This window comes from Drosophila miranda, chromosome XL (assembly GCF_003369915.1).
Source record: "Drosophila miranda strain MSH22 chromosome XL, D.miranda_PacBio2.1, whole genome shotgun sequence".
Lineage (NCBI taxonomy): Eukaryota > Metazoa > Arthropoda > Insecta > Diptera > Drosophilidae > Drosophila > Drosophila miranda.
The window spans coordinates 15,406,260-15,426,210 of NC_046673.1; the positions used below are offsets into that span (position 1 = coordinate 15,406,260).

At 43.4% G+C, this 19,951-nt stretch overlaps 3 protein-coding genes and 1 long non-coding RNA gene across 22 annotated transcripts in view; 2 read left to right on the forward strand and 2 right to left on the reverse strand.

The window, feature by feature from the left end:
* Positions 1-19,951, forward strand: part of LOC108154304 — a 66,670-nt gene that overhangs the window by 17,901 nt on the left and 28,818 nt on the right. The window contains exons 2-3 of one of the 4 annotated variants that reach the window (XR_001774948.2): positions 29-469; positions 522-653. The exons of 2 other annotated variants lie outside the window; for them this stretch is intronic. The gene's annotated coding sequence lies outside the window, so the exon portion shown is untranslated. Of the gene's footprint in view, positions 1-28; positions 654-19,951 lie in introns of those variants that run through there. One more of the 4 variants, XR_001774949.2, reaches the window with a different exon arrangement.
* LOC108154173 (eye-specific diacylglycerol kinase) overlaps positions 2,801-19,951 on the reverse strand; it is a 30,092-nt gene continuing 12,941 nt past the window's right edge. Inside the window, exons 3-17 of one of the 16 annotated variants that reach the window (XM_017284389.2) lie at positions 14,547-14,694; positions 13,587-13,790; positions 13,382-13,535; positions 11,473-11,884; positions 10,516-10,696; positions 10,043-10,467; positions 9,682-9,975; positions 9,398-9,624; positions 9,088-9,309; positions 8,017-8,068; positions 7,669-7,722; positions 7,295-7,358; positions 6,942-7,099; positions 6,674-6,837; positions 2,801-6,241 (exon numbers count right to left, since the gene is read on the reverse strand). In XM_017284389.2, coding sequence (XP_017139878.1) covers positions 6,198-6,241; positions 6,674-6,837; positions 6,942-7,099; positions 7,295-7,358; positions 7,669-7,722; positions 8,017-8,068; positions 9,088-9,309; positions 9,398-9,624; positions 9,682-9,975; positions 10,043-10,467; positions 10,516-10,696; positions 11,473-11,884; positions 13,382-13,535; positions 13,587-13,790; positions 14,547-14,694 — 2,803 coding nt within the window. In that variant the 3' untranslated portion in view covers positions 2,801-6,197. Of the gene's footprint in view, positions 6,838-6,941; positions 7,100-7,294; positions 7,359-7,668; positions 7,723-8,016; positions 8,069-8,395; positions 9,310-9,397; positions 9,625-9,681; positions 9,976-10,042; positions 10,468-10,515; positions 10,697-11,472; positions 11,885-13,381; positions 13,536-13,586; positions 13,791-14,546; positions 14,698-14,843; positions 15,768-19,951 lie in introns of those variants that run through there. The other 15 variants (XM_033392710.1, XM_033392720.1, XM_017284352.2 and 12 more) reach the window with 15 other exon arrangements.
* On the reverse strand, positions 16,942-18,343 carry LOC108154284 (nucleosome assembly protein 1-like 1). The gene is made up of 2 exons (XM_017284538.2): positions 18,240-18,343; positions 16,942-18,164 (listed from the first exon to the last, which is right to left on the reverse strand). Exon 2 carries the CDS (start codon positions 18,147-18,149, stop codon positions 17,268-17,270), a length of 882 nt encoding a protein of 293 aa, XP_017140027.1. The 5' UTR covers positions 18,150-18,164; positions 18,240-18,343; the 3' UTR covers positions 16,942-17,267.
* Positions 18,469-19,467, forward strand: LOC117188643. The gene is made up of 2 exons (XR_004472771.1): positions 18,469-18,913; positions 18,945-19,467. It is a non-coding gene; the product is annotated as an uncharacterized LOC117188643 (long non-coding RNA).

Consider the following 19,951-nt stretch of genomic DNA (forward strand, 5'->3'; position numbering starts at 1 on the left):
AATACTAATTATTCAACCTTTCCTTCAGTATTCGTTCGTTGGTTACGGATATACATATTTATAGTCGAAGACCCATTGGTAGGATCTACGAGTCTCTTAGTTTAAAGTAGCCCGCTCTGATTCTTGCCATGGGAGGATGGCTGCATCGATGACGAATTTGGGATTTCCTGGACGCTGTGCAGCATTTAGCGCTGTTTGAGCTCCTTATTCGCGTAGAGGAGAGGTCCATGATATTACCGAAACATTTGATCACCCATCATCGGGAGTACTACGCCGCCATCGAGGAGCTGGGCAGCGTCCATACCCGGAGTCGAATGGTGTTGGATCATCTCAGCAAAGCCTGCCCCAAGCGGACATTGACAAGGAAAACAGATTTTCCTAATTTTCCTAACCTGTGGCAATCGCTTCATTGCTGTATGAATTTGAAGATTGCTAGATCCGATGGGCTTCTCCGAACTTGAAAGGCTAGGTAAAACCGATCTCTATTTGATGTTTTTATTAACCTGCATTTTCTTCGACAGTCAGCAGAAGAGTCCATAAGGCGCTGACGGGAAAAAGCTACCTACCGTTCCGTTTCCTTCTTCAAAGAACTTTCTTCGTTTATTTTTCTTTGTTTAAGCGTTTGAAAATAATAATAAGCTATTAATATAAAATTGTGATAATAACTCTTTGAAATGTTCTCATTTTGGAGCGGAGACTTGTGGCGCTCCTACGATGGTCGCTGGGCACTATTTGAACTAAATCTGAGAGTTTCGTTTATTGCTCAGCTAAAAAGTATGCAACACGTTTAGTAGCGGCGCTAGACAATTTTTGCACAGTGGCGCAGCCAACAGTGAAATTTGGAGGACAAAATTTCTTCGTCAGATGTCGCCACTGAGATACGTAGATGTGATGTAGATTGTTTCAGAGAAATTCAAATAACTTTTAGGCTTTATTCGTTACTTTTGAGAATCCGCAAGAGGTGTGTATTTGGGGTATATATAAAACAAGATAAAGTATTATCATATAGTCGGAGAAACGTCTCTTTCCAGTTCTTCAGGGCCTTGAGCACCAAGTTAGGTACGAATCCATCATGGAGCTTATAAAGAATGTCTTTCAATCATCCGGACTAGTCGATCCAGCATTGAATGAAGTCTAGAGTACATATTGGATTCTTGGAACTGGTGGTAAAGGGGAAATCCCGCGAGAATATAAATTTTCTTTCTCCAAAACCCCACCCCAACCCAACCCAAAGAAAAATAAACATCAGTTTTGATACCAAAAACAAAAGATTTTATTTTGCCATAATATTGTGTTGGAAAATGTTTACATATGTATGTATTTTTTTTTGTTGTTTTTGCAAGCAACCTTATGGATGGTATCGGCCTGTTGTTAAATACTTGGAATTGGCCTGCTTTAATTGCATGTTTTTTGTTGTTGATTATATTTGGTTGTTGCTTTTTTTTGTCTTAGATTCTGGATAGATAAAATGCAGCTGGAGGTTCAAGAACAAAGTTCAGTAAAAAGGTTTACAGTACAGGTTGGTTTTATCTTTTTGCGTATCTGAAATTTTTACAATTTTGGTGTATAAATGAGGGACTTAGGGTTATACATAGATAAGCTCTGGTTTTTGGGGATCTATGGTGCTTATGGGACGGGGGCTGCAGAGACTACTCGAAAATTGGTATCGTACTTTTATTGGTACATTAGAGATATTCATATTCTTTGTTATATGTATATGTTATATATTTTGTTTTGCATTCAATGAGTGGGCTGGGTGTGAGCGAGTGGTAGTGGTGGGGGTGGGGGTAAGTGTTTTGCTGTTTGTGTAGAGGTCTAAGTAATATGCCAATGCTGCAGAGCCAAGTTCCAATCCGGTCTCAAAATGATCTAACAACGCGTTCACGACTTTCCCAACAATATTACTCTAAAAATGTTGCCACGTTCTCAATATTAACGGAATCGAAATCGTATATCGAAAAATGAATTTTAATCGCTATGGTAATGCCGTAATGTTGTAATTTTGAGTTTTAGTTATATGTATGTATGTATGTAATTTTCCTGCTTTCGTTTTAATGCTACAATTTCAATTTCGCCCGTTCTCGTAATCTTAAGTAAAATTGAATCAAATTCCTCAGTGCTTGCAGTGCATATCGTACTTAGTAATTCTTTTTTAGTTTTTCTTTGTATGCAGTTTGTATGTTTTTGTTTTGCTCCTCGTTCTCGTCCGATATGGGACTACTCTACTTAAAAAAAAAAATATATATAGATACATATACATATATACTCGTATATATGTATATTCGTATATATTGTATATGGTATATATGTATGTATATAAGTTTTGTATAATATATATATGTATATATATATTTATTTGTTCAGTTTAGGATTATTTTGTATGTTGTGTATTGTATTGTAGGTTGTTTGTTTGTTTTTGTTTGTAATTTACAGTGCTTCTCAGTGGCCATTAAGTGGATAGGAGTTTCGAAGCACAAATTAACAATTAAGCAGTTTAGAACTCTTCGATAGAAATACTTTTCAGACTTGCAATCATAGATCATATAATCATATAAATATAAATATAGATACACGATAAATATATATATAAATATGTAAAGTTAACGGAGGAAAGGGACAAAACTACTTAGTTCCTCCGCTCTGTCTTTCGCTTCGATGTGTGGCTCTGTCTTTCAGAGGGAAGTTCATAAAAATTAAATGGAAAAATGGAAAAATCAAATGAGAAATCAAATGAGAATTGGGAAATCAGTAAAAGTATCCTTTGTACAGTGGGGTGTAGAAAATAAATAACATGTCATCGTATCATACAATATATATAATAAGTATATATTCTGCTTTATTATATTTATCATTATATTATAGTAGGTTGTAACTCGTACAGTTAGGCATATCATTAAGGTATATCTGTTCCTGCTTCTGCATCTGCTTAGGCCCCGCTCATTCGGTTACTGTCACATCATCAACATCAAAATTTCGATCGTTTTGATCGCTTTGATCGCTTTGATCGTTACTTTGATCGCTTTTCGGTTGCCTTACTTGCTAGGTTTTCATAAGACTTGCGTTTCATGTGTTCTCCATTATTCTTCTTTTGTTCAAAAATTTCACTTATATGAATAGAAAAAAATATATATGTATACATATATCTATATATATATATAGCTTCTCTATAGTTGTTATATACACATCATGCAGTTTAAATTCCACTCCATTTTTGGTGTAATTTTGTATCTGTATCTTTTACTGTGTGTGTGTGTGTGTGTGTGTATCTGTATTCCGTGTGTGTGTCTTGAGTGTTGTTTCGTGGCTTGTTTTCGTGTTGTGTGTGTTTTTGTTTCGTATTCAACTCTACAAAATGCACGAAAATATATTCTTAGTTTTGGCTTGGACCCAGTAGTTCTACTCCTCGAACCGCTGCTGTGAAAGTACCGATCGGAGATCGATCGACCTTTCGCATGGCATTTGCCTTCAGTTCGTGAGAGTTTCAGTATTTAGCACACGTCTAGGTAGCGCTCACCCTTCTCCTCCTCCTCCGCCTCCTCTTCAATATCCTGTACACTATATCCTCCTCGTCCTACTCCTCCTCCTCCTCCTCCTCCAACTACAATTTCATCTTTAATTGCTTTAGATGAATGCCTATACGGAAAATTATATACCCCAGTACACTGTATGGGTTAGCAAACGTCTCTACACTCCTTCCATCCTTTCCTGCTGCCTCCATTCCTTCCTGCCTTCCCTCCTTCCATCCTTTTGCTAATTCTCTAGATTGTCATTTGCTAAATATTCCTTACTTGACTTTGACTTGTCTTGCGTGGCTCCTAGATTACACTCTAAGTATATAATCCGTCTAATTGCGCTCTATGCCTTCCATCCACCGGCCGACTCAGCGGCGGTTTGTGGTTCAAGTTTCGGGTGGACGACTTACTGGGCATATGGACTGCGTTACCTCCGCGAAACCGGAGCCCAAATCGCACTGCTTCTCAGTCGGCCGCGTTCCGCATGAGATGTGTATTGGTTTGGTATTAGTAATGGCATTGCTATTGGGTGTTTCTCTGTGTCTACCATACTATACAAACATATGTGAAATCCAAAACTCTACAAACTACACTCGTTACACAAGGAACCATGGGGCAAAATGCTCTCGTTGCACCCGCACTCGTTGGGGTTGGGATAGCAGCGATGCATTTTGTCAGGTCTCGTGAAAGTATTTCCCTACTATAACGTGCTCGTGCCTTTAGCCATCATCTAACAATCCATTGATGGTGAGATTTACCCTTTATCATGTATCATGTTTCATGTATTATTATTATTAGTTCTAGTTATATGTAAGAGGTTCTCTATGCCAAAAAATGGGAGAATAGAATTCTTTTAATTTTGGAAACCTAATTGACATCCGAATGCGTCTTGACTACTGGAAGCTACTGCAAAAAAAAAGAAGAATTACCAAGGAAAACGGAAGTAGTAATCGATCTACAGTGCAAATGTAGCCTATGTATCTTTATGTGTTGTGTGTATATGTGTGTGGTGTGTGTGTGTGTGTGGATCTATATTGATCTGATTAATGGCTATATAATATATATTGGTATCTTTGATAAATAACTTTGTTGGATAAAATATGCATTGAGTAGATATATTTATATACTATATATTAAAGTACTTCATAGATATGGTATAGTATATTGGCTAAACATACATATGTGTGGTGTCCTAAATTACGAAGTTAATTTATTGAAGCTTGTTCATTGTGTTCATTGTTCTAGTTGTGTGTGTGTTTCGCTAAAGAATAAAGCATATAGCATATAGGATATAGCCTTCTACCCAATTTCAATTGCTCAAAACTGGAGATTCCCCTTTCTTTTTGCGCAAATCAAATTGAGCCTAAGGCTGTATGTCTTTAAAGGCTCTTCTTTCCCCCCCTTCCACTCTGTCCTTTCGCTGTCCGTGTCGTCACATCCTTCCTTTCGTTTCTCTAGCCTGATGGGGAAAGTCTAGCCCGAAATGCTGTTGGGCGATAGATAGAGAGGTTAAGACCTAAGCGTTTGGGTTGTGCATTCAAAAGTGTGCATTGGGACTACATAAGTTTCTCTTAAAAGAGTATCTCTATAAGAAAGCATGTCTGTCCGTCCGTCTGTCTGTCTGCCTTTGTGGGTGTGTGGTGTGTGATGTTTTTGAGTGAGACAAGATACTCAGATACTTTTTTAGAGTAGAGCTCCTCTCTTTTCGACTCAAACTACTAGAATGCTGCTGCTGCTTTTTCTGCTTTGACTCTGTTCCGTCCACAACTTTCGTTGCGGAGTCTTGGACAAGAGATTCAACATTTTGCCATTTTTTCCTTAATTTCTATGTAGAATTTTTCAAAAGAATATTATATATATATATATATTATTTTTTTTCAAATACACATCAATATATGGATATAATATATGTGGAGGGTATATATTGTGTGTGTATGTGGGGTGTTTTCTGTGTAATTTTTTTTTGCATACACTTGATTATTAATTTTTATGTACAGCAAATGCCTTCGCATACAATAATAATATCAATTTTCCTCCATTGCATTCTTATTTTGCTCTCCTCAGCTCTCCAATAAATTGGAGCTGCCTCGTTACCTCGTTTCAATTAAATTTAGATATCACAATATAATCATTAATTAATTAATATAAAATTATTAATCGATTTCTTAAGTGACAAAACAAATAAATTTCGAATTTCGAATTTGCCAATTTTCTCTCACAAAGTTTTGATTTAATTTAAATATACAATTAATTTAATTTAATTTAATTTTAAGAATAAAGTAAGTTTTTTTAATTTTAATTTTAAATTCAAAGTGAACAAATAGCCTAAAACTCTTCAACTGTTCTTTGATTTCCTTGCCGTTCCATCACCTTTAACCTTTACCGTTGCATTTGCATTTGCTTGTGGTTTTGGTATTGGTTTTCTTATTGGTTTTTTGTTTGCTTGAATAAATTATTGAATAGTTTGTTTGCTAAGTAATGTTTTTGTTGTTGTGTTTGTTTTTGTTGTTTTTTGTTTGCTTAGTTAATAATAAATAGATTTATTTGTTCGATCTATCCGCGAATGTCCGCGATTACTTGCTAGCAAAAAAAAGTGTGGGTTTAGATTACTGGGATGGGATGTTCTCCAAAGAGAACCCTTTTCGTTAGAGAATTCGTCTTCTTTGTCAGCGAGCGGCTTTCCTTTTAGATTCTGGTCTGCACCTCCAAATGCATGAAACGCTCCTGACCTGAGGATCAGTTAAGATCAGGTCCGAAGCGTCGTTGATGGAATGTTTGTTGTATTTGTATTTGTATTTGAGTAGGTTGTAGATTGTAGAATAGAATAGTATAGAGATTGAGAGTATATCCGTTTCACAGTTGTGAGATTTGGTTTGGTTTCGTTGGCAGAGAAAGGAGAAATTGTCAGTGTTAAAATCAGTGTTCAATGATCTGGTCGGGTATCTGTCTAGTCTGGCTTAGCCACACGCTAAAAGCAGGGTCATGTGGGGTCAAGTGAATCTTCTACGGTCTGTATGTGTTTGTTTTAACATCTACTGGGATCTCCGATACAGTCTAGCGGTTGCTCTACATGGAGGATGAGGGCGGCGGCCAGACAATGATGATGGTGCTGCTGTCCTTCTCATCCTCATTCTCATCCTTAACCGCTTCCACATCCTTACTTTCCAAATATGTGGCTATCTCGTTGGCATTCCGATTGAAGGCCACCATCATGGGGGTGTTGCCTTCGGCATTGCGTGCCTGCAGACTAGCCCCGGCGGCCACCAGCATCACGCAGAGCTCCCTGCGAGTCGTATCAGCGGCGATATGTAAAGCAGTTTGTCCGCTACAAAGTGTGCAAACAAAGGAGAGAATGATTAGTTTTGGTAGATAATGGGCAAATGGTTTCACATGCTGTCTTGTAGCTCTGGTTGTTCTTCGACTACTCACTGGTCCTTGTCGGGCATATTGATGATGCGTTTTGTGGCACATGAGATGATATATTTCACAATGTCCTTATGGTTGTATTTGCAGGCAAAGTGCAGGGCCGTCTCTCCGTTCTTATTCACTGACTGCAATGAGTATCCTTGTTCATGTAGTGCACGTAACTGTAAGGATAAGTGCGAGGGTAAATGAGTGAGCGGCTCAAACACATGGCACAACGATTGGGGGGGGGGGGGGACTAGGAGCAGGATACAACAAACTGCATACACAACGGGGGTAGGGGTGGGGTTGGGTTTGGGTTTGGGGCTTTACGGAGGTTATACATATATTGATACATATAGAAGATATAGTTGTTCTACCATATTGAGATCACCGCTTTGGGCTGCTAGTAGTATGGCATCGGAAGTTTGTTCCAGTATAGGGCTGTTATTCATAAATATATATTCATGGGTGTATGTGGGTGTGTTTATGGTGTTTTATGTGCACATAAAAGAGTAGACAGAAAATAGAACAAGAAGAAAATTCAGGCATCAGTTTTGTTTTGATTGAAGTTCCCGTTGAACCGATTCGTTGATACACATATCGTTTTGATCGTCATGATTTAATGGGTATACATATGCAGTAGTACAGTAGAAGAAGGCCACAACAGACAGGGACAGACATTTAGGCAGAAAAGAAGTTGAAATCAAATTAAAGTTAGATACAGGAATAGGATAAAGGATACACAGAATACCTGAATCCATAACCAAAAACATCTTCGTTGAAACTGAACAAACGATCTTTGTTGCTGCATGCACAAAAATGATGAAATCAATTAATGAAAAAAAACCAAACAAAATGTAAGACAGAAAGTGGGAGAAAAGCATCCGGGAATGTGGTGGGAGCGGGGGCGAGCGAATAAAAGCGAGATGGCATCTCTATGGTAATGCCAATTGGATAGAGATGGAGATAGAGATGCGTAAATCGATTTCATTTGATTTGTTTTGTTGTTTTTGTAGTGCCATCTCGCTCGTTTTGGGCATCAATGATTGATTGCATGTTAATCGAATGCTGAATCGATGAGGGAATGCTTCGTTTTTACCTCTTCCACTTCATCACTTTGATGGGCTTGGAGCCAATTTGTAAATCCTCGTCTGTGAGTGGAATTTTCGTATATATAATCGACAAGTATATCGATATAGATCGATGAAAAGAGTTGTAGAAATTGTTAGTACACCAATTGAACGAGTGAAAAGTCAAATCATCAATCAAATATAATTGTAAAAAAATACTTAAAGAATAAGTTTCAAGATAAGTAGATAGATTTCAACGATAACTAGTTCAAACAGATAATCGATTAGTCGAACAACAGACTGATCGAACGTACACATATCGGTATCGACAAGTACGATATATAGACAGATACATAGAGATCAAACGGATATCGGTATATCCACTACCAGAGAGGAGCCATAACCTACCCTGGGGGTTTCATTGTGTGTGGTTTCTAGTGTGTATGGATATTGGGGATATCTTGTTCGAAGGTATATCGGAGGTGGTGTGGAGACCGGAATACGGTTTGGTCCTTGCTACGGTTAACTGTTAATGTAAGCCGGGATTATATACCATATCGTGAGTAATCGAGAGAGAAAGATTGGTTCGTATTTAATGCTCTACTTACATGCTATTGTGGCAAGGACTAAGCTGTATTCGGTTCCTTAAGACACTGACATATCGGGAGGTGTTACGAGTGGGTGTTTGTATGTTTTTTGTACTATGTACTATGTAAGTGTCTGTTCTTTTTGTTAGTGGCTAAGCGTGCAACAACACAACGTTCGCGATAACAGATGACGATTGAAGATAAATGAAGCAGAAGAGAACAGGGAGCCAGGGAGTCAGGGTGGAGTGTCGGGAAAGGAAGAGACAGCCATCCCCTCTCCGAATGCTCAAAGCTGGAATCGCTTCTTGCGAAAGTGGAGGTGGCAGAACATGCGTCTATCAATGAACGGCAGCTGAGCGGCCACCTCACGCTGGTAGAGCTCCAGCCGCTCTTGCAGCGGTAGCTCATCAACACTGGTGGCAACCGCTGGTTGTGCCACCCGTTGCCCTTGCTGTGGCTGTGGCTGATGCTGTTGCTTTGGTGGCCAGCAGGCAGATAACAGAAGAAGCCTACCGGTGCTGCCTGGTGCATGGCCCTGGGCCTGGTCCATTTGTCGGCGCTCTGTCTGGGCCTGACGCTGCGAGAATGCGGCAAAGGAGCGTTCTTGGTCGGGTGTTTGGGGCATGGTGGCGAGTTCGTGATCCAGAATAAGTAAATCGTCAATGGCGATGTCACAGATGTAGTGTAAATGTTCCTGCGCCCTGTCGATGCGGAAGTAGTGCTCTGCAGTGCAGGCTTTCAACGGAAAAGAGACAAAAAGGAGAAACATGAACTCATAGATTATTTGTGGGGCTATTCAGGTTGAGGCTCGAGCAGGACTTACCGTCTACGAAACACCAGTCCTGCGATACCTTCGGGTAGGTGATGGACTCTTCGAACTTGGCGTTGAGCATATTGCGGACATGATCCAGATCGCATTGTGAGTCGATCTCGATCTGGCCGAGCTTGTTCGCCAGCTTACTGAGCATCTCCCTTTGGTAGTGGTATTGCTCATACTGCTGCATCGTAATGCGCAGGATATTCAATTGAAGCTTCTCCAGGGGATTTACTCTGTGATTAGAGAAGGGTTTAGTGGTGGACAGGCCGCGTCCGTTGGATATCACTCACTGGACATCGCCACGTCCATTCTTGCACTTGGTCAGCATCAACGCCTTATTCAACAGCTCGATCTCAATGATCGACGGCTTCACGCGACACGCCTCACCATCCACCTGCATCGGTATGGTGCGCTTCGTTATGATGCGCGCCTTCCGGCACTGGCAGATGCAGGTGCCGTGCATGCCCGCCTGCAGCATCGGCAGCTGGTAGGTGGTCAGCCCCACCACCTCCATCAGGCCGTCGTCAATGGTGGGCTTAGTCGCCCCGAACGAGTCGTTCCACGGGTGGGTGCCGCCGCCATAGCTGCGGAAAGGGAAAGTGTTTAGATCGCCTAATCGAACACCATCTATAGCTCATTCTCCTTTCGCACCTGGGTATGTTCAGGAAGAGGACGGCATGGCAGCCGGCGTCCCGCAGCTTGCTGGTGAAGTCATTCCCGTCGCACTCCAGCGTCACCCACTGGGAGAGGTTGCGGTACTGGCGCAGGATCAGATCCTTGCCCCCCATCTGGCCGTAGTACATCTTGTTGCGCAGCCGCGAATTGAAGCGCTCCGGATGGGCCTCCCGCGCTTCGTGGAACTCCAGTGCGATGTGGGCATCCACCCCGAACGAGAAGTAGTTGTTGATCACGTTCAGGGGCACGTTCGCCTTGCTGCGGTCCATGTGGTCATCGCAGACATCGTCGTTGGGCGTGACCTTGACGCGCCAGCGGTCCATGAGGACGCACTGCGACATGCCGATCTCGCGTAGGATCTTGCCCACCGGTTCGTCCGTGTAGCCCTGACAGGAGAAATACTATAAGGACAGTGCAATCGAGGGTATCACTGGGTATAGATTGCTTACCCCGCCCCATCCGAGAGCGCGAGCGAGATCGTTGCCCGTCCCCAACGGCAGCACACCGACGGCCGGGCACGGCGACAATGGTGGATGGATCTGATCGAGGACGGAGAGCACCCAGCCGACGGTGCCATCGCCGCCGCAGGCCAAAACCCGAAGATTCGGCGCCTTGCGGAACATGTCCAGACTTAATGGTGGGACGAATGAGAATGCAAAAATGATAATTAAATACAGATTTGCATGAACGAAAGACTATAGCTATAGCACTACAGTGCCCAAAGGTGGCACAGATCAAAGCTTTCTACAATGAAATGTATCGATTGAGTCTAAAACTATCGATTGACGGTGGCAGTTGTGAAATATCGTTGAGGGTATTGCCTTACATTTAATCCAGCTTACAAATGGTGTTTATAAATGGGATTATGATTCAATTTATTGATTACTTAATTCTGATTAATTCTCTATAATTATATGGCCTTATCGGAAAGACTCTAACGCCTAAGGACAGTCATTAGACATGGCACACGGACATCAACAGAAAAAGAGCAAAAAAAAAACAGCTGACGCTCCCATTCTCTTTGCAAAACTTTATAGGAAGAAGTCTATCGACTAAGGACAGTCATTGGACACAGGAATACCTAACATACTATCCAGTATAGCGTACACTGTCATTCTCTTCGTTAGAATATGTTCATCATCTATGGATCATATGTACATAGGTGTATTGCCACCCTATGGTGGTGCCTACTATTCTAATTCCAAACGACTAGCAACATTCCCTTCGTTGGACTTGTGTTTAATAAGTTATATTATATATATTTATTATATTTTTCCATCGGATTAAGTTAAAGTCCTGAACATAGCATCTACGATCCGTCTTTCCATCATTTCCCTGCCTAAAAACAGCTGTTCCTGAATGATTCTCTGCCTGGGAAATTCTTGAAATTCTTAAGTACTACTTACCCCATTTTGGGACCTCCCTGCGTTAGATCAAAGACCTGGCGTGGGTTCAGGAGATGCTGGAACTTGCCGAGTAGCTTGACGCCCTGATTGCCACCGGACTTGGGATTAATAAAGACAATGACCGGTATTACCTCCGGCGATGGAATGGGCTTCACGATGAATGCGCGCGGTTCTCCCTTTTTCTCGTCCTTGCCCTTCTGCCGGCGCTGGGTCTGCTTCTTGCCCTTGCCACCGGGACCGCCGAGTCCGCCGGGTCCGCCAGGTGCGCCAGCTGCAGTGCCACCGCCGGCTCCAGCAGCCGAGGAGCCGGTGGCAGCGTTCTTGTTGCTCACCCGAATGGAGGACTTGAAGTTGCCCTTGTTCGGCAGCTTGACAATCCACGATGGTGGCACAATAATCGGTGCATAGTTGCCTGCGGAGAGCGTGGGAGTAAATGATAGAGAGAGAGAGAGAGAGAGTAAGCAAAGATGGATAGATGTTCGTTCGTTCGGGGTTTAGGCCCTGGCTGGGCTAATTGAGTGGAAAGTGCTTGAGGATTGCCAAGCAACTAAATTCAATTTTCCTTTTCCATCCAATCGCTAGAGCAGGAGCAGGAGTGGCAGCAGCAGCAGCAGCAGTAGCTATGGTAAGCCCCAGCATAAGCGACATACCAAAGAGCAATTATGAATGCCACAGCAACAACCACAGCCAGTGGCCAGTGGGGCATAAAGGCCACACAGCAGAGCCAGTGCCAGTGGCAGTGGTAGTGGCAGTGGCAACCCACTCTACGGGGTAATTGTTTTCTTTTTCCTTTTTGCGCGTCGTCTTGACTCCATCTTCGTGTGGCAGTGGCACTAGCAATGGCTGTGTCTATGGTCTATGGGGCAAGTGTGCGTAATGGGGGATGGCCAGCCACACGGAGAGTGTGTTAACAAGATGCTCATTGAGACACTTTATGGTGGAACGTGCGAGTATTTCAAGGTGGAAGCCTTGAGAGGAGTCTTTAACTCGACTTTAAGTTAAATAAGGGCCAGGATCCGGGTCCGGGTCCGGGTCCCTGCCTCCTTTGACAAGTCTGAAACGAGGTTAAACTTTGCCCTGCCCTGATCCTAAGCCAAAGGCAAAGGAGAAACTTAAACAAGCAAACGATTAAACCTACATTTGACAGAATGAAGTTGAGGTTGAGATATTGCCCAGGACCTCTCTAGCTTGTATGTATTTATCGTGGAAAATGGTATGGAAAGTCCACAAAACAAAAACTACTTGCAGTTTGAAGTGTGTGTGTTTTTATGTTCTTATATTCCTGAAAGCTGAAATATTGATATTGAATATTGAGATTGAAATCAAAAGAATTGAAATGGGAATAAACCAAAAAAGAAAAAAGCACAACAATCCAAGAGAAGAGAGAGAATATAATTATTCTAGAGAATTTTCGACAAAAAATGCTCCTTAAACATTCATGGATCAAGGATAAATAGTTGATTAAAGTCCCACAAAATTAATCAATGCCCATCGAGATGTCGAGTAGAACAGACCCCTGGAGAAATGCCACAATTTATTATCATTTGGGCCATAAACTGAACTGGAACTGAAGCCCAGACAGAAGGATACACAAGGATTTGCCAGAGCAAAGGCCCAAAAAAGGGTTATGTTCGAACCGGAGCTGGAGTTGGACTTCCTTTTTTTTTTTGTTTTGTGGTTAGGCATTCGGTTTTAATGCACACATTTTAATTAAGCTAACGGACTGCAATTTATTTGCATGCACGTCACGTAATTAATCAAAGGACAATGGGCAGGAGGCCGTCGAAGTACATTGTGGGGCAAAAGCGGCAGGAAAAGCACGAAAAGCACGAAAAAGCAGGAGAGGAATAGGTACAAAGATACAAGAGATACAGGGTATACAGGGGTATACAGATACAGATAAACTTACCGAGACGACACTCTTCGCCGATTTTCTCCTGATTGAAGCACGTGTCCTTGTTGTGATAGATCTCATGACACCAGGCACAGGACAAAGCTACAATTTCTTTGGAGCCAAATAGCTTGCTCTGAACCGCCTGCGGTATGGATTCAAACATAATATTCTAATTTGAATAGTTAGGGGAGCAACTCTACTAAAAGGCGGGAATACCAACCTTGCCACACTGCTTGCACTTCCCCTTCTCCATCTTGCGGTGCACCCAGTGATGGTGGGTGGTCGTCTGCTCCCGGTACTGCCTGATCCCCACATCCCGATAGGTGGGCTTGCACAGCAGCGTCGGCTTCTCGTTCACATACGGAATGCAATTGATGTGGGCCACCAGCTGGCAGGCGGAGCACTTCAAACGCTGGCCGCTCTTCTGCAAAATAGCCACAAGCACAAATCGAAAGGTATTACACTTTAAGCTTCAAGTATTAGTGGCCTTCCAAGCAAAAAAAAAACCCTCGATAAGCCTTCGATTAGAGCTGGAGTTTATCGAACATCGGACATTGTATCGAACTATCGGCTTTACCTACAGTAACTGTTCGTAGAAGTTTGGTCCCCCTTCAATTTACATAGAATTCTCCTTTGCTAATGTTATTTCGTAATGAAAAACTCACTTCGAGCTGGCACAACTTTTTGCACACACCTAATCCTCAAATGAAGTGTAATCCATATGTGTTTATCTGTGGTCTTTGTTGGACAAACACCAAAAGTGATGTCTAAATTTAAATAAATTCTCAAAAAAATTATCCTTACGGACGGACAGAGCTCTCCTTTGAATGGGAGATTGAGATAAGACATGGGGCACTCAATCCCACTACTGCTAGCCCCACTTCGGGCAGGACAATGAGCCCCTAAGATAAAGTACATTTTCGTTACAATTTGGCAGCTGCTGTCCTGCGGCCAGGACATGCGGGCTGATGTCACGCCTCCAACTGGCAATGGGCAAAACGGTAAACGAAAGGAGCCAGATATTGCGTGAATGTCGGACAGGCACGCAATAAATAAATTACGCACACATGTACGTCTCCCCCTAATTGAATTGAGGGAAAAACCACCCAGGCCCCCACTTATCCGTTGTTCTCTGAAAAAGCAAGCGATACTCGGGTCGGGGGGGAAATGGAATACGTACTGAACTTACAATGCACTCCTCGTTGAGGCAACAGAGATCGCCGGAGGCCGACGAGGTCTTCCAGTAGTGCTCGCCATTAATTGCATTCTCTGTCCAATCGGGCACAATGCGTATGGGCCGACGGGCATTGCTGCCTGTTGCGGTACGCCTGCTTGAAAGATACGAAAAGAAAAACGTGCGCTTAAAATTGGTTTTACATTTTCTAGGGTTAAGTGTGGTAGGCGATGAGGTTTTGCTTGGGTTAAGGATGCTATGCCATTTCGGAGGTTAGTTTTTCACTCAATGGCAGCATCTCACCTCTTGCGTCGCCACGCCCCCAGCGAGTCGAGCTTCCTTTGGCGAAACGCCGACTTTCGTTGCATTCCAATGGAGGAGCGTCGAAAGCGACGAACTGTACCCCCTGCTGCACCCGCAGCTGCAGCTGCACTTGTTACACCTCCTGCGCCTGCAGCTGTCTCCGTCCATGCAAGCATGGGCATGCCCGTTCCTGTTTCAAAGCTGTCACTGCGCTGCAGCTTACGACGTGCTGCCTTCTGCTGCTGCTGCAGGAGCAGCGACTGCGGCAATGGCAGTGACTGAGAAAGCGGCTGGCTGCTGTCGGCCGCTGCCTCTGCTACTGAGGTACTGCTACTGCTGCTGCTGTCGCAGTCGCTGTTCTCAGCGTCGTCTTCTTCGTTTTCGTCTTCCGTTTGAAATTCCTCACGCACTGCATGCAGTAGCCGCTCCATTCCCCACACCCGCTGCTCTGCTGATGGATTGCTGCTGGCGTTGCTGCTGGCGTTGACGCTGGCGTTGGCGTTGGCGTTAGGGCTGTCGCAGTTCAAATAAGATATGAACATGGCACTCTCTTGCACAATTGCTTCTTCTTCTCAGTCTACTCAGTCTTCTTCTACTCTTCTTCTTCTTGTGTGTGTGTGTGTGTGCACAATGCTTTACATCTCACTTCAGTTCATTACACACTCCACTCCACTCTCTTTCGCTTTGATTTCTCTGTCTCTGTTTTATCGCCGCTGCTGCTGCTGCTCCTTCGCTGATGCCGAGTCTTTCCCGAATGCGATTTCAATACTGTTTTTCAAGGGCTCTGTGACTGCGATTCGTTGGCTAATTTCGCTGCTGCTGCGGCTGTTGATTCCACGGTCCGTGTCTCTGCGGCTGTCATTATGGCGCATAAAGATTCCGACCGGAGATTTTGTTTGGCTTTTGCCTTGTTATTACACACGTATTTATACACTTTCACTCCCTTTCGGCGTGTAGGGTATTCCCATTTTCTGTTCTAAATTACGATATACATTTTAGCATTATTCTGCCACGAGAGAGAAAGAGTGATACAGGTAAAACTCTGCTGCAAAATATTCCCCGAATATTAATAATATTATTATTAGATGATCCCCTCTCATCTACTAAAAATAATACCACAATCGAGATGCCCTTGAATAAAGTGTCAAAAAATGTTAAAAAAAAAAAAATAAATACCAAAATAAAACCAAAAAGCAAGCCCAAAAATCTCTGCATTTTTCTACTTTTTCAGGAAGTGGCGCTCGTGGGTAATCCCTTTTGCCACAAGAGTATAAACAATTCCCCACAGAGGAGTAAGCATTTCCATTCAAATGGGTTTCATTTGGATATCAAGCCACCGCCGCTCCCCCCCTCGCCAATCCCCTGCCGCCGCACCGCCAGTGTCCAGACCGGTGGGGGCCGCCCATGCGTGTGGGCTTAATAACATTTGTATACATTTTGTTTATATGCATTGTAATTAAATTCTTATCAGATGGCAATACACGGGAAAAATGTGACTCGGTTTTTTGTTCTTGTTGGTTTTTTTTTCTCTCTGTTTTCTCCAAGGTAAGTGGGGACCCCCCACCGGGCTACGTGCCCCCATAATGTTAGTCCATCTGACTCTTCGGGGTGGCAGGAAGCGATAGGGTGCTGGGCTGCCGGGGCAAGGAGCACGGATGGGGCTAAGGGCGGACAGGTTGACGAGGGACGGGGAATTTTATTGGCCTGGAAAATTGCAGGTTGCTTTTCGAAATGGCTTGCAGATTTTCCATGTCAATTGTCAACGTTTACGGGCCAGCCCCAGCACCCCCCAGACCACCCCCTTGGGTGGGTTTTGCGTGCTGTGTGTTTTTTGCGCCTTTTTGGTGCGATTTTTGAGCGCGTTTTGTGCGCTGTTTTTGACGCGCCAACAGCAACTTTTGGCATCCACGCTTGATTTACGGTTAAATGTAGCGTGTCTCAGTGTGTGTGCGACTGTGATTGACGTGACCTATGCCCCCAAGCACAAAGCAACCCCTCGATAGCCTCAGTACAGTGGAAGACCACTTGAATGGAGCGCATGCCCCTAAGCAGAAGGCATTCTGTGGTAATTCTAATCAAATCAAAAGAAGAATAAGGATTGCGCTCGAACCATTATAATGTTAATTGGGTATCTTCTCTTACAGATTGTTGTGAAATACATTTCATTTGTGTGGCATGTTTGTGTTTATAATTGTTGGGGCCAATCACTCTTTGAAATATTGTTGCACTGCTTTGTTAGCTTTGGAATATTGTTTGTGTCGCCTCCATCTTGTTGTGTGTTGTGTGTGTGTGTGTCTGTGTGTGTGTGTGTGTGGATGGAGTATCCAAGAAAGGAGTGCCTGGCATTTGGTACTTTTTTGGAATTGCTTGTTTGAGAATTGTGAAATATGTATGGGAGCTTTGAAATATTTTGTGTTTCTGCACTTATTCATCAGGCTGATCCTGCTCATCAGTTGAAATCCCGCCTGTGGCCTCGATCGATGCTCGTTTTAACTCCGACGGCTCCGAATCCGAGTCCGAGGTGCTGGTAGTGCCCTGGCAGTCCTTTATTTCTCCGGTGAAAAATATAACTGCCTTAGGCACCACCCGTTCCTTGAGGTAGAAGCCCATTTGGAAGTCACTCTGGAGAATCGTATTGATCTCGGAGTATTTGGGGTCGCTTTTGTCCGCTGGCAGCAGGGGCGGACTGAAGTAATTAAAGAACGAGTAGGGCGCCTCATTTGGAGAGAGGTGCTTGGTCCAGTGTATGATGCACCCCTCGGTCTTGAAGACCTCGGCGCCATCGTAAATGAGCGGAGTCTCCGGATCAGGCTCGCACTTCAGGTAGTACGTTTTCTTTAGAACAGCGTCTGAGAAGTGCTCGTTCGGATCGAAATGGAAACTGATTTCGAACCCAGATGGATTGCTGAGAATCCGCGTACTGATGTCGGTCAAGTGGACGAGAATTTTCTCATCATTTGGGCGAATGTTCTTGGTGTAGGAGGCCCTCAGCACCTGCATCCAGAAGCTCTGCAAATCGCCACTGGACTTGGACTCGCCGTCGCCGCGGCTCTGCTGGCGCACCTTGTTCAGCAGCTTCTTGCGCTCGTCATAGAGCACCTGGTACCGCGGCTGGTACTGTATCTCCAGGCGGTAGATGTCCGCCTGCATCTCCATGTCCAGGTCGATGGTCTGCTTTAAGATGGCACGCAACTCCTTCATGGCCTTGTGCTCTTCGGCGGAGAACATGTCTTTGCCCTGCTTCTTATCGGCATCATTTTTTTCAATTGCCACCACGGCGGACCCTTCGGTTGCTTGTTTCTCCATTTTGATTCGTTTTTCCTATTCGGTAAATTAAATTTTCACAAAAATTTGTCGCCGCCATTTTGACAAACGCCTGCCATTTTTCACACTTACTTGAACTTTTTTTTTTTTAGTTAGAAAACTTTTACAAATCACAATTTAAGGTTTTTCCGAGAGCTAGCAATCCGTATGGCAGGCGAAAACTGTATGAGCTATATCAGCATGGATTCCCGACTTTTATACTAATCTGAAGTCTCAAAAATTTTGCTTTTCATGGCACGCTTAATGCCGAGAAATGTAGAATGGTACAAGCATCGATACCTTCAAGCTAAGTACTCGATACTTTCTCGATAGCTAGCACACTATCGTGCGTGGCCTGTGATCTCGTTCTACAAACACACATGGAACATGTACCAATGTTTTTTTACACTATTTCCGAGTAGGTTTTGTAGTCCATCTCTACGAAATGCAATTTCTTGATATGAAATGTTCAGCAGATGTTCAGATACTATCGATAGGGACAAAAAGTGACACCAAAACATCGGTCTGAAGCTAGGTACTCGATAATGTACTTGTTCCTACTATCGATGGATCGATGCCGGTCTGGTCTCCTCTCTAGTTTGACAGCTGTAACTTTTCTCTAAGTTTCATTTTTTCTTCACAAAATCAAAATTTCTTGTTTAGGCTTAAAAAAGTATTCAAATTTTGTTTGAAATCAATTGTCGGGGCGTGCCCGAGCCGCGTTGCGGCACTCCCCGGCGACAGTGAGGAAAAACCATTGAATAGGGGTAAAGTTAATAATCTTTCGCCTTGCAATAGTGCATATTTCAGCAGAAACAAATCGAAAAGACGGTAAAACACGCCCGAAGCAAGGGCAGATACAGGAGCGGGATCTTGATGGTGGGTTGGCCATGTCCTCGATTGCTTCAAGGCGACCAGAGCTGCAACAATCGCCGCACATCACCCTCGGGCATCACCCAGAACACGCTGTAGATCCTCGATCGGTCGGTCATAGAAGGCAACGGAATGCGTAGTAATGTTAACATTCTGCAAATTCTTGCTGCCCGTGATGACTGAGACGCTGCGGTTGCTGGCAGCATATGTCGAATGTAATGGACCGCTGCATCCATGCTATAAAGATGTGCATGCCATCGCCCACCACATGCTCTTTGAGGTCGATGAAGCGGTTGGAAATCACAGCCCGAGGGCCCACCTCAACATTATATACATTATACGATATACGATACACAAATTTTCCAGCCATAGCACACACAAAAAACCCAGTAGCCATGTGACATTTGTCTATAACAAAATACAAAATGCCGAAAACCAATTATTAATATCTAAAGATGCTATGTTGCCGGGGAGGTCCTCCCAAATCAATTTGCCAAATGCAATGTCTTAGCGAAAAGCATTGACACAGTCCCCTGCCAAGAACGAAGGATGCTGAAATGGTTTTCTGCTAATAGTTGATCAAATAACATTCCCATTTTGCTGCATCTCGAGTGTCCGCCTAAGCCTTCGGGGCACAAGGCGTAAGGATTCTCATTTGCCATGAAATTCGACTCTTCTGGCTGGTCCGAAAACGTTCGGTGGAAATTAATTTCGTGCAAACATTTTGTCAACTTCCAGAAGCCAATTACGGCTGCCATTGTATGCCTTTCGATTTGCTGTGCGTGTGTTCGTGTTACAAAAGCCACCGATATGGGAGTTTGTTTTCCCATAAATGTCCTTGCAACAGGCAATTATTTTATCAAATATCTGCACAGGAAATGTCTTTGATTGAAATCCAACTGGAAATGAAATGCACATCCTTCGACGGCCAT